The sequence below is a fragment of the Dromiciops gliroides genome, chromosome 1, assembly GCF_019393635.1.
Source record: "Dromiciops gliroides isolate mDroGli1 chromosome 1, mDroGli1.pri, whole genome shotgun sequence".
Lineage (NCBI taxonomy): Eukaryota > Metazoa > Chordata > Mammalia > Microbiotheria > Microbiotheriidae > Dromiciops > Dromiciops gliroides.
Window position 1 is genome coordinate 627,870,724 of NC_057861.1, and position 13,247 is coordinate 627,883,970.

Below are 13,247 nucleotides of genomic sequence, written 5' to 3' on the forward strand. Positions count from 1 at the left end.
AAATGATAAGCAACACCAAAACATTGCCAAACTCAAGAGAATTCCAATAACCAGCCTTGTTACAGATAAAAGATAAGTAAACACATATTGATAAAGAGGGGAAAGGGATACAGCTGTAGAATGATGCATATAGGGGGGCTAAGATGGTGGATTAGAGGCAGCAACCCCGACAAAATTTCTCAACATTCCCCTCCAAACAACTTTAGAATAATGCCTCAAATTAAGTTTTAGAGAAGTAGAGCCAACAAAAGGTCATGCCGAGATATTTTTTCAACCTAAGATGACTTAAGAGGTTGGCAGAAAAGATCTGTGACACTGGGGTTGGGGCTAGTCTCAGATATACACAGCAGCAGTACCTGTCCATGACCCTTGAAGGCAATTGTGATAGCAACATCAGTAACAACTTCAGAAGCTCTTAATCCAGTAACAGCAAAGGGGTCAGACAACTGGTCAGAAAGAGATTACAGGGGAACCTTTACTAGCACTAGATGCAGCTTGCTCTGATTGCTAACTCTATTGCCCATACTCAGTCCTGGGTCACAATTCCAGGGCAGACTGGAGCACTTGTGTTCAGTCACAAGGGTCAGGGACCCTGGTCCCAGTTCCAGGGCCAAGAAGAACACTAGTATTTATAGCTGTAGGGGATCTAGGGCCCTTCCAAGGCAAAACCCCAGAAAGTAGTGACCACACCTCTCCCCAGATCACACCACCTTGGAAGCACTGAAAATTTGCAGACCCCCCAGAACCATCTCTGAAAACAGCAACATGAAAAAGCTTTAAGCCTGGGAAATTGCCTCCCCACCCCTAAGTGAGCAGAGCCCTTCTTTAACATAAAGTTCAAATCAAGAAATAGGATAGAAAAATGAGCAAACAACAAAAATAGAACTTGACCATTAAAAGCTACTATGGTGGCAGGGAAGACCAACCAAGACACTAATTCAGAAGAAGACAACAATGTGAAAGTACCTACAACCAAAATCCCAAAGAAAAATGCTAATTGGACCCAAACCCAACAAGAATTCCTGGAAAAGTTAAAGAAAAACATAAGAGTGGTAGAGGAAAAATTGGGAAAATAAATGAACAATAGAAGAAAATTATGAAAAGAGAATTGACAGTTTGATGAAAGAGGCAGCAAAAATACTAAAAAAAATAATGCCTTAACAAACTGAATTAGCCAAATGGTAAAAAAAAAAAAAAAAAGGTGCAAAAAAATCACTGAAGGAAAAAAAAAACCTTCTTAAAAGTAGAATTGGCCAAATAGAAAAAGAGATATAAAAGTTCTCTAAAAAAAAATAATAATTCTTAAATATTAGAACTGGGCAAGTGGACACTGATGACTCCATGAGAAAAAAAGAAACAATAAAACAAAGTCAAAAGAATGGGGGATGGGTGAAAGAAAGAAGAAAAAAATGAAATTTCTCAATGAAAATACAACTGACCTGGAAAAACAAGATTGAAGAGAGATAATTTAAGAATTATTGGACTTCCTGAAAGCCATGATCAAAAAAGGAGCCTAGACATACTATTTCAAGAAATTATAAAGGAAAACTACCCCCCACTATCTTAGATCCAGAGGATAAAAGAGAAATTGAAAGAATCCACTGATCACTTCCTTAAAGAGATCCCAAAATGAAAATTCCTAGGAATATTACAGTCAAATTCCAGAGCTACCATGTCAAGGAGAAAATATTACAAGCAGCCAGAAAAAAATTATTCAAATGTTGTAGAACCATAGTCAGTATTACACAAGATTCAGCAGCTTCCACATAAAAGGAACAGAGAGCTTGAAATATGACATTGTAGAAGGCAGAGGAGGTAGGATAACAAACAAGAATAACCTACACAGCAAAACTGAGTATAATGCTTCAGGGTAAAATGGATATTAATGAAATAGAGGACTTTCAGCCATTCCTGATGAGAAGATCAGAGCTGAATAAAAAATTTGACATTCAAACACAAGACTCAAGAGAAGCACTAAAAAGGTAAACATAAAAAAAGAAGAGACTCAATAAAGTAAAACTGTTTATAATCTTATGTGGGAAGATGATGCATGTAATTCCAAAGAACTTTATCATTTTTGGAGCAGTTAGAAGCAGTCTACATAGACAAAGTACATGAGTTGAGTCAATTATGTTGGGATGACCTCGAAGAAAATGAATAGTTGAGAAAGAGGGATATACTGAGAGAAGGAAGAATGCAAGGCAGAATGGGAAAACCTTTCTCATGTAAGAGACATGGACAAGGAAGAGCTTTTACAGTGGAGGGAAAAATGGGGGAGGTAGCAAACATATGCATATACATACACATACACATACCTTACAATGCAGATATGAAGAATGACATTTCAAACTGAGTCTAAGAGATAGCAGGGAGATACAAAGCATGGATACTGAATGATATATAGGCAACCTCTCCAGAGCTCAAGGCACATGGGGAATGCTAACCCCACCACATTCCTTGATTTCTAGTTTCTACATCCCCAAAGGCTAAGAACAAACTACTCAGGTAATACTGATCTTTCCTTGGCTGAGTTTTCATCTCATTCAAGAAGTCAAAGAACTTCCTGTCTCTCATATGTTCTATTACCTAATCCAATCTGTACAATTCTCCCTCTCCCTCCCCTAACTTCACTTTACAGTTATATTTCTTGCTTTGATAAGTGTTTGTTTGCTACCCGAGTGTCTTTTGTGTAACGTGCCTGGTGGGAAAGAAGCTAAGATGTCACTTAAAGTAAGCTAATTTTTACATTTCCATTTTGGGATGTGACTACTTCCCATCCTCAGTTACCAGGAAAAGTAACTTTTATCCTGAACTCCTAAAAGAGCATCATATTCCTAAAATGCAAATATCTTATTGTAACATATGTAATACTAGCTCTGAGAGACAGAGACAGAGAGTGTGTGTGTGTGTGTGTGTGTGTGTGTGTGTGTGTGTGTGTGTGTGAAAGAGAGACAGAGACAGACAGAGAGAGACAGAGAGAGAGAAGGAATAACAGCCCAGTCACTGCCATCTTCTACCCCCAGAAAGGGGGAAATCAAAGTATGCTTTGGAAATACAGAATGGGGCATTCCATGACATTCTTATTTAAATAAATCCCTACAACACAAACTAACCTAAGTCTCTGATGGGCAGTTTAAATTCTTACACAAATGTTGAGTTAGTGCCAGTGGCATAGCCATTTGTTGGTTATGTTACAAAGGATGTTATTACTCAGGTATGGCTTGGAAGCCTAGATAGCCACTGAGTTCTTGATACTAGTGAAGCAATCTACAGATTATGTGACAGGTGATGTACTTACTACATTAGAAGATACTACAGAGAACTACATTAGAAATAAGAACCTGATATGTTTTCAGTGTTAACTCTGAAGGACCTTAATTGACTCACATTTTTCTGATACACTTCAGTTTCCTCTTCTATAAAACAGAGATACTCCTCATGGTGACTCCTAAGAAACTATGAGATTATATAATTTGTGTAATACTTATTTTCTCAGAAAAAATACATTATATACTTGTATAGAAATTATTAACTGACTTTAAATGGGGCCTTGAATTAAAAGAATTACATAGACACATCATATGGAAATTTATTGGCATTTTATATGTACATTTTTGGATGAATTCAAAAATACAAATGGTATTTTTTTAAATCATCTGCCCATGAACGGTACATGAATTTTGATACAAATCATACAATATGAGTTAGTCAAAAAGGTGGTTTGAATAAAATCAAGTGGAGGTAGTAAGAAGTCACTATTTGACTTGTTTTTACATGCTGAATGAATTTCCAGCTTATGTGTTGAATGTAATGGACAGGATGTAATATGTTCACATATGTTCCATTATGCAATAAAACTCTCAACATGTAGCAAATTGTTCGGTCAATTGTGTGCCAGATTTCACTCGGTAAATATCATTATCATTTCTAATCTTATTTTCTCAAGTGTTTTGTACTTTGTTGATATTGGTATACATTACTCAAATTCTTAGTATGGTTTATAAGTGCATCAATCATCTTAATAGTTTTGTTATATATGTGGGTAGCTAATTTAAATTTCAGAGACAAAGTTTTATTCCTCTAATTCATGAACTTTATAACTTCATTTTGATTATAAAATAGGTGATCAAGAATAAGGCTTATGGGGCAGCTAGATGGCACAGTGGATAAAGCACCAGCCCTGGAGTCAGGAGGACCTGAATTCAAATCTGGCCTCAGACACTTGACACTTACTAGCTGTATGACCCTGGGCAAGTCACTTGACCCCCATTGCCCCACAAGAAAAAAAAGAATAAGGCTTGAACCCTTCAATTGTGCTGTATGACTCCTCTGAGACTAATGAGAAGTTGGACATATGATCTTATCATATGTAGCTTGCAGTTCCTATAATCTGGAGAGAACAAAAAGATCACTTAAATAAATTGCTATTTTTGCTTAAAAAACATATCAGGGACAGCTAGGTGGCACAGTGGATAGAGCACTGGCCCTGGAGTCAGGAATACCTGAGTTCAAATCCGGCCTCAGACACTTGACACTTACTAGCTGTGTGACCCTGGGCAAGTCACTTAACCCCAACTGCCTCACTAAAAAAAAAAAAAAAAATGTGGTAAGCTAGTCCAGAAAAAAGATAGTATCATTATGCAATAAACTTGTTTTAATGAAGGACTTTTCAAGGTGACAAATCAAAAAGGGACAGATTTGCCTAAAAAATAAATTTCCAAGAGTCACTGACTCAAAAATAGAATACCTGAGGGTTCTCAAATAGGGAGGTGGGGGGATGTTTTGTGATAAAAGAAAAACATTTTGAAGAATAGTTGACTAACATTCCAGAAGCTACAACGAACTTTTTTTTTTTTAGTGGGTGCCCAGGGTCACACAGCTAGTACATGTCAAGGATCTGAGACTGCATTTGAGCTCAGGTTCTCCTGAATCCAGGGCCGGTGCTTTATCCACTGCACCACCTAGCTGCCCAAAGTATCAGCCCTGGATTCAAGAGAACCTGAGTTCAAATCCGGCCTCACACACTTGACACTTACTTACTAGCTGTGTGACCCTGGGCAAGTCACTTAACCCTCACTGCCCCGCAAAAATAAATAAATAAATGGATGAATGAATGAATGAATGAGTAGATAAATAAATGAATGAGTAAGTGAATGAATGAATAAATGAAAGGATGCACAAACAGATAGATAAGGAAACAAACAAATAAATAGGTGGACAAATGAATGAATGAATGAATGGATAGATAGATAGTTAGATAAGTAAATAAATAAATGGATGGATAAATAAAATAGAGTGACCAAAATACTGGGGCAAAAAAATTACCAAGAAATAGCAATGCCTTTTTAAAAAACTACAAATTTATAGGATAAAACACAGAATGAAAGATTCATTTCTTGTGTTCACATTTAGACATCTTAATGGAAAACGTAGGTACTATCACTAATGAGGTTGTAGAATGCTTCCATTATGAAATCTCCACAATGAAAAAGTAATACCAGGGCAAGTGGAAAACAAACATGTTGGCTGACTACCATTAGACATAGAGGAGGGGATTTTTGTAGTTAAATACAATAGCACATGCATTTTAGATGAGTTAAACAAGCAAAATTTTATTTAATTTTTAAAAATTATAAAATGGTAAGAATCTGAAGTCATATTTTAAATCAGCACAAAAAGACTACTGATATTCAACTATCTTTTATAGGTGTAACAGAAATGAAACTTGTTTTTGTTTTGTTCTTTAATTGCCCATAGTAATCTGTTTTGGATTTTCTTGCCACTCACTTCCCTCATAAGTACAAATAATTAGCAACAAACTAAGTGTACATAAACCTTTTTAAAAATTAAAATCACAACTCAAAGAGTTTAGAAAGGTAGAAAAATCGATGTAGGTGCTTGTGGAGGGAGAAGGAAGAGAAAAGAATGTCCAGTTCAGTTGTGTCCTTCAAAAATTCCTATTTCATGAAGTCAGTTAAGACCCCCCAAAAAAGTTTATTTTTTCTACACTTCACCATGGAAGAAAAATTCTCTATAAATGAAGAGGTACCCCAGATGCTTATCTTTGGTAATGATGTTGTGCTAATCACACAAGTCTTAAATTGTCACAGACCATCTTTAAGTGGTTACACTAAAGTGATCTGATTAACAATCTGTACAAGAAAAAAACTGAAGGAATGAAAAAATATCTATTGTCACCACCAGTACTAGACCTGAAGTAAACTCAGTCTAGGGGTGGAATTATTACACAGCACCAAAATCTGCAGCTAGGATTACAATAGCATAATATCTCCTGAAGCGTCTTTTCCTCTTTAAGGGGAGGGGAAACAAAAATGTCAACAAGTCTGCCTTTAATTACTTCCCAAGTATGAATTAAATATAAAATTTCTGTGAACATTATTAATGTTTTTTCAATATAAATAGAAGTCCTCTTCCAAACCAGTTTTGGGTCAAGTAATAGGGAGGAGTGGCAAAGAATGGGAGGCCCATGACACCAAAACAGTCAAGAAATTTTGGAGTTCTGTGATGAGAAAGGACTTTTCCTGACATTCTGCTACCACAAGCTTGTCATTGGCACTGTTGAGTGTTTAGTCAGTTGATCAAACCTAGATTCCAACCAAATCCCTAAAGTGAAAAGTCATGACTTCACATGGGCTGATGAAATAATCTAAGCTACTCCTTCTCCCCCTCCCAACTCCTACCACAACAGAATGAGAAGACTCATTAAGTCCAACCACTGAATTACAGGGTACACATGATGCTTCTGTTACTTGAAAATCACATTAAAGGAAAAACCATAGTAAATGACTATCAGAATCAATTACCCTTAGCTTAGTATTCAAGAAAATCATCAACAAAATTTGAAAAAGGCATAATTAACATTCCTGAAGAAGAATTTAATGATGGGGAGAAACAAATGTTTTATGAACAAAAAAGTCCAGCTAACTCAGAAGGAAGTTCCTACTTTTGTGCAGACTGAGAACATGGGCCCTAGAGGTCCTACATAAGCTGCCACCACTGTCTGTCTGTCTGTCTCCCAACAAACTCCTATCAATCTCCTGCCGCTTCCCATTCCCCAGCTGCCACTCTTCCAGAGTTTGATGGTACTTCTTGGAGTCACTATGACTAAAGGTGGCCACTTCTAGTAATGATAAAGAGAAGAGCAATAGTAACAATGGGCATTTAAGTGGTGCTTTTCAGTTTTGCCACTTGTATGCATTTGGGTGAATGAGGACATCTGGAACCTAAGGATCAAGATCAAGAACAGCTTCATGTTGCTTTAGAGATGAGGAAGAAGGATGAGCCTTCCAAGCATGGAGGATAACATGTGGAAAGAGGAAAAAGCTGTATGTTCTGGGTGAGGAACTTTAAAGACTCAGTGGCTGAACTTCATGAAGACTTCATGAAGGAGGCTAATGTATAAAAAGACTAGAAAAGGAGATTGGAACCAGATTGTGGCAGGCTTTAAATGCCAAACAGAGAAGTTAATAGTGGTAGGGAGCCAGTGAAGTTTACTGAGCAGGATAGTAACAGGGAGGGAAACCTTGAAGTACAGAGTCCAATTATGAGATTATTGCAGAATCAAATCAAGACTTGGTAATCTCACATATCTATATCCCTGATCCATTCACATATATATGTGAATATACACACACATACACACAAACACACACACATAAAACGGAATGCTCAAATAAACGGATGAAAAAGATAAGAGTGGAATAGCAAAGTGGGGACACAATCAAGAAAGCAGGGAGGAAAAAAACATTACAATGTATTAAAAAGGACAAGTAGAAAGTGCCCTGAATTTGGAGTGAGAATAATTCAAGTGAAATCTTAGTTTTGCAACTTACTAACCTTCATTGCTTTGGACAAATCACTACCTTCCTGAGTTTCAGTTTCTTCATTTGTAAAATTAAATGATCTCTGAGGTCCCTTCCAGCTGTAAATCTATGAGAGTATGATTAGAAAATAGAAAATAGTTTTTGAGGAATAGAACAAAGTTTCTTAAACTGTGGGTCTCGACCCCATATGAGGTTGTGTAACTGAATGTGGGGGTCGTGAAAAATTTAGCAGTAAATGTTTGATTTGTATACCTTTTTTTATATACCATATACCCTGGAGTTGTGTAAACATTTCCCAAGTGAAAAGTCGTTGCAAGTAGAAAAAATTTAAGAAGCTCTGGAATAGACACTATAATTGAGATTGTTTTATATTTTCATTTTTTTACAAGTATAATCAATAATGATAATGTGGAAGAAGTGAGAAAACCTGGGTTTGAGTCCTGGTTCTGCCATTCACTATCTGATTTACTAATCTACTATGTAATAGTGACCTTCCCCCCAGGCCTGTTTGAAATTCTGAAAAGAAGAGATCAATTCAGATGATAATAAGATCAAAGATTTATAATTGGAAGGATCACTAAGATTCTTTCAGTTCCAATATCCTTACATTTGTACAGTGCTTTATTCTTTTCTAAGTTTTTTCATGACCATTTTTTTATTTGAGAGACAACATGTGTAGTAGAAAGAATGCTGGGTTGCAAGTAGGGATCAAATCCTAGCTCTGACACTTGCAGTCTGTATGATCTTGGGCGAGTTACTTAACCCCTCTGCCTTAATTTCCTCATGTGTGGAATAAAAGAATTGGACCAAGGCCCCACCAATTCTCTTATCTATGATCCTACAAGCTTCTCATAGCTCTGTAAAGTATATGGATTATTTCCAGACAGGTTATCTTGTGAAGTTCTTTTACTTATTCAATCAACAAGTATTTAATGAGCACCCATGTGCCAGTTATGAAACTAGGCACTAAGGAGACAGAGACAAAAATCAAACTTTCCATTTTCATCTTTGTATCCTCAGCACCAAGGTATTTAAACATTAGTTTCAACAACTCAACAAAGTCAAAAAGAATTACTTTAACATCATTTGAGCCAGTAAAAGACACCCATACTCCAAGTCTCTGGTTCTTTCCTTAACTCATTATGTTACATTATGTAAACAAAAATAATGAAAGATGTGCTATGGGAAGTCTAAATAAAATGCAGTAGCATTGAAAAAGAACAAAGGAACCCATCAGGGAAATGAGAGAGTAAGGTAAAATATCATGGGTTCTTTGAAGTTCTGGGTTTTAAACCCATGCCCACATTCACAAATGTATGATGTCAGTTTAGTATTGAAGGAGTTAGTGACAGGAGGGAAAAGGACTAAAATTGTTGCTAGAAGACTTGGATTGGAGACCCCACTCTATCCCTTACTAATTTTGTAAACAATGACAAATCTTTTCATTTTTCTTGGGCCTCAGCTTCTTTATCTATAATCTGTGGGGCATTAGATTGCATGATTTCTAAGCTACTTTCCAAGTAAAAAACTATGAACCTAAGTAGTCTTCAAGTGTTTTATTCACTTAGGAAACAGTCTTAAGTTACAATATTGAATGTTTTGTTGTCTTATGATGTCTTTTTCTTTTGTTTCACAAAGTTGTGTATCACAATTGTGTAACTTGTGCAATTTGCCTTCTGGTTTCAGGCTATTCTGTATCAAAAACATTTTAAAAACCTTGGATCACCTTTTGGCCTCTACTTAGGTGGCAGACATCAACTTTGCCACAAGGCAAAAAAAACTGTGAATGATAAGTGATTTATTTTGGTAGCAATGACAGTAACTTTGTAATTACTTTTGGTAATTGGTGAAACAGGCATCATTTAATAAATTACAACTGTAGTTGTTAAATACATATTACAGAATTCAGATTCATCTACCTAAAATCCCAGGTTACACAACCATAGAATTTAGTCCAGAAATAAATGTTTAACTAGAAAGATCACTTTGGTGGGAAGGTGGTTTTAACATTGTTTTAATGTGATTACACATGAAATACTTGCAACAGTATCTCAGAGCACCAGAGACCCACATATTGCTGGAATCTCTCATATGGAAACAACTGTTTAGAAACACTATTTATGAAATATATAGGTTTGGGTAAAACAAAGTGGTGAGAAACATTGCTCTGGTAACCATTAGAACAAAGCTTTGATTCACTATTATGCATCGTGGATGTCCTGGGTCAGTCACTTCAACCCCCTGAACCTCTCAGATTTTCTATCTCTAAAAAAAATTATCCCAACTCCTACAAACAGAAAATATAGATATCAGTAAAAGTTCTAGCAAACATTCTGAGTTTCTGTGGCAACAGCTAGCAAAACAGATATAAGTATCAGAGGGACATAAGTTAGGAGGAGAAGAGACCCCTTCCCATTTGCAATACTGTCAAATCTGGAGACCTATCTTTTGAAGGTAAAGGAGTAGTGGTGCCCAAGTCCTGAGAAGGGAGCCCCTCTAAGTGGGGTACTTTGGCCCTTCCAGCCTGATATAATGAGTTGAGGAATAAAAATGTGGCCGGTTTATCCCCAGAAATGCATACCCTTCCAAGAAGACCACATTCATTTTCTGAAATTTTCTCCCCAAGTTCCTTTTCCCCCAGGAGTCTTAAGTACTTTATCATCAAATTCTTCATCTATAAAAGGGGACGGGGAGGGAAGGAACAAAATATCTAAGGTCTGAGATACTTTCTCAACTTCAATTTTCCCATCTGTAAGAGGGGTAAAAAAATTGGAATTAGGGCAAGAATTCCTAACCGAGGTCTTTTAATTTATTATCATTACTACTACATATTTCAGTATAACTGGTTCCCTTTCTAATAGTATGAGTTTCATTTTTCGCATTTAAAGGAGATCTTCTGCCAAAGGCTTCACCAAAAAGGTGAAGAATCCCTCTTCTAGAACCCAGTATTCCACCCACATAGAATGCTATCGCTGGAAAGGGTCTTCGAGAGCATCTTCTAAGGCTTAGAATCTAAGCCCATCTCCCACCCTCCCATTTTACAGCTAGGAACACTGAGGCCTCGTGCCTGAGCGGTAGTGACCCGCCCGGCCGGAGAGCGGGGAGTCAGGGATCCGTGTCCTCGGGCGAGTGGGGGACATGGCGGGGCAGGGGGTTGACTATCCCACGGGTGACACTTGGGGCATGGGGACCGTCTTCTTCACCTATCCCAAGGCTGGGAGGGTGGGGGGCAATAAAGCCGGGGATGGAAGGGGAGGAGCCACCGGCGGGGCGGGGCGGAGAGGGCTGCGGAGATCGCGGCCTCAGAGGGCGGGGACGACGCGGGGACTACGCGGCTCCGGGTCCCTTCAGCCCGGCTTAGGACTCACAGTAAATGAAAGCCAGGGCCCTCAGGAGCACTATCCTGGTCAGCCAGAAGGTGCCCGGCAGGAGACGGGGCGGACAGGTCGGAGGCTCCTGTCCGGGAACCTTCAAGGGTTCGGGCTGGGGAGCATCGCCCCCTCCTCTTCTCTTCCTCAGAGATTCCATGGGCGCAGCCATAACATGCGGGGAAACTGAGAGGAAGCTCTTGAGGCGCATGCGCACGCACGGACGCCCGCCAGCTTGCCCACCGCGGGAAAACGAAGAGACTGGAAGCCGCGGAGGCGGGCATGGACACGCCCCCTACCGACTCGCTTCTCCCAGGCCCTGCCCACTCTTCGCTTTTGCCCCGCCCAAAGACTCTGTGCCGGAGCTCGAAGCCAGAAAGAGAGGAGCCGGAGTCCTTTCTGCTCCCTGTCCTCTCTATGTCTCTCACCTCCAGGGCGGGCCTTGATTTCAGAAAAGCCGGCGTTACCCTAAAGGTTTATTGCAAGCAGAACTGGCATTCAAGGCCTCGCTTCGTCAGAGTCCAAACGCTTTTGGCGAGTACTGAGAGTTAGGATTAGAAGAGGACCCAGCTGGAAATGTGGGGCAATATTTAGAGTAGAGCCCTGGGCTTGTCAAGATCTATGGCCTAAGTTCAGATTCCCAGAAATGTCACTTTTGTTCCTCTTGGGCAAGTTGTAATTTACCTCTGTAAGTTGCAGCATCTGTTAGGTGAGGGGGCTGAAAGAGTTTTCTAAATCAGCTCTCTTCCCGCCTTTGCCCTTGCTCCACAGTCCCCCACCCGCAATTACCTACATACTTCTTAGATGAGCCAAATTACTTCCTGGGAATGAGGCCGCAAAGATTTCCTGCTTTTTCGGTATAAAACCCTCTCAGAGCTTCCCTCCCCACTCATACCACCCCGTTCCGTAATCAGTGGCATCATTTATTAACGATTACTTGTAATAAAAATAAAGATCACCCTACAAGGCAGTAGTTCTGTAAAGGAGGAGGAGGAGGAGGAGGAGGAGGAGGAGGAGGAGGAGGAGGAGGAGGAGAGAGAGAGGGAGAGAGGGAGAGGGAGAGGGAGAGGGAGAGGGAGAGAGAGAGAGAGAGAGAGAGAGAGAGAGAGAGAGAGAGAGAGAGAGAGAGAGAGAGAGAGAGAGAGAGAGAGAGAGAGAGAGAGAGAGAGAGAGAGATTGATTCCCTGCCTCTTGCACCTGCTCATTCCCTAAGTGGAGAAAACAAGGCCCTGGGGTGGTGGAGAGTGGCGGCTGTCTGTATCAGTCCGTGCCATCCATCCCCTCTCCCCTCAGAGCTGCCGAAGAGGGATCAGTCAGTCCCAGGCAGAATCCACCGCTCCACACTTCCCCTTGTTGAAACCCCAGTTGGCTGGCTCGAGACTCCCCTTTCCTAGCTACAGTGGGTAGCTCCGCCTGCACCCTCCCCGGCTCTCGCAGAAAGTCACCTGCCAAAACTCAGGGGACTCTGAGGGTGAAAGAATTTGGTTGAAAACATTTGTTTCCGATTAGAGGATTAAATTGAGCTCGTTGTCCCCTTCCCCCTGCCCCCCGCCCTCACCTTCACCTCTGAGGAGAGAAGCATTTCAGAGCTTTGCTGGAACCAGCTGAGGATATCCTTAATTATCTCTATTAGGGAGAGGTTTTCATACATTCTATTTGCAGGTCATAAGGCCAGAGCATTCCTTCCCCAGACTGGTGGCATGAAGGACCGACGGCCATCATGGGATTGCTGATCCAGAATGAACGGGTTTAGAGAACTAGCCAGCATCAGCTCAGTGAGGTGATTGTATTCGCCATGCCCTAATGAACCCTCTATCATCCCTTTAGTAATTCCCACCGAGGTCTGCTGAGCATACCTGTAATTTGTTATTCTACTTAACAAAAAAACCTTGCCAGACAGCTTCTCTAAATAGGAAAAGGTGTTCAAATCCTTAGAGATTCCACAAATGGATGAATGTCCAAAGGATATAAAAGAAAGTTTTCAAACTAGGAACTGAAAAATTATCAATATCCAAATCGTTATTATGAGAAATGC

General features: G+C 39.6%; 1 protein-coding gene across 1 annotated transcript in view; it reads right to left on the reverse strand.

Annotated features, from left to right (window-relative positions):
- LMF1 (lipase maturation factor 1) overlaps nucleotides 1–11,451 on the reverse strand; it is a 710,851-nt gene extending 699,400 nt beyond the window's left edge. Inside the window, 1 exon segment of the mRNA XM_043976446.1 lies at nucleotides 11,213–11,451. Within this exon segment, the coding sequence (XP_043832381.1) occupies nucleotides 11,213–11,423 (211 nt within the window). The 5' untranslated portion in view covers nucleotides 11,424–11,451.
- Nucleotides 11,452–13,247: the final 1,796 nt, after the last annotated feature.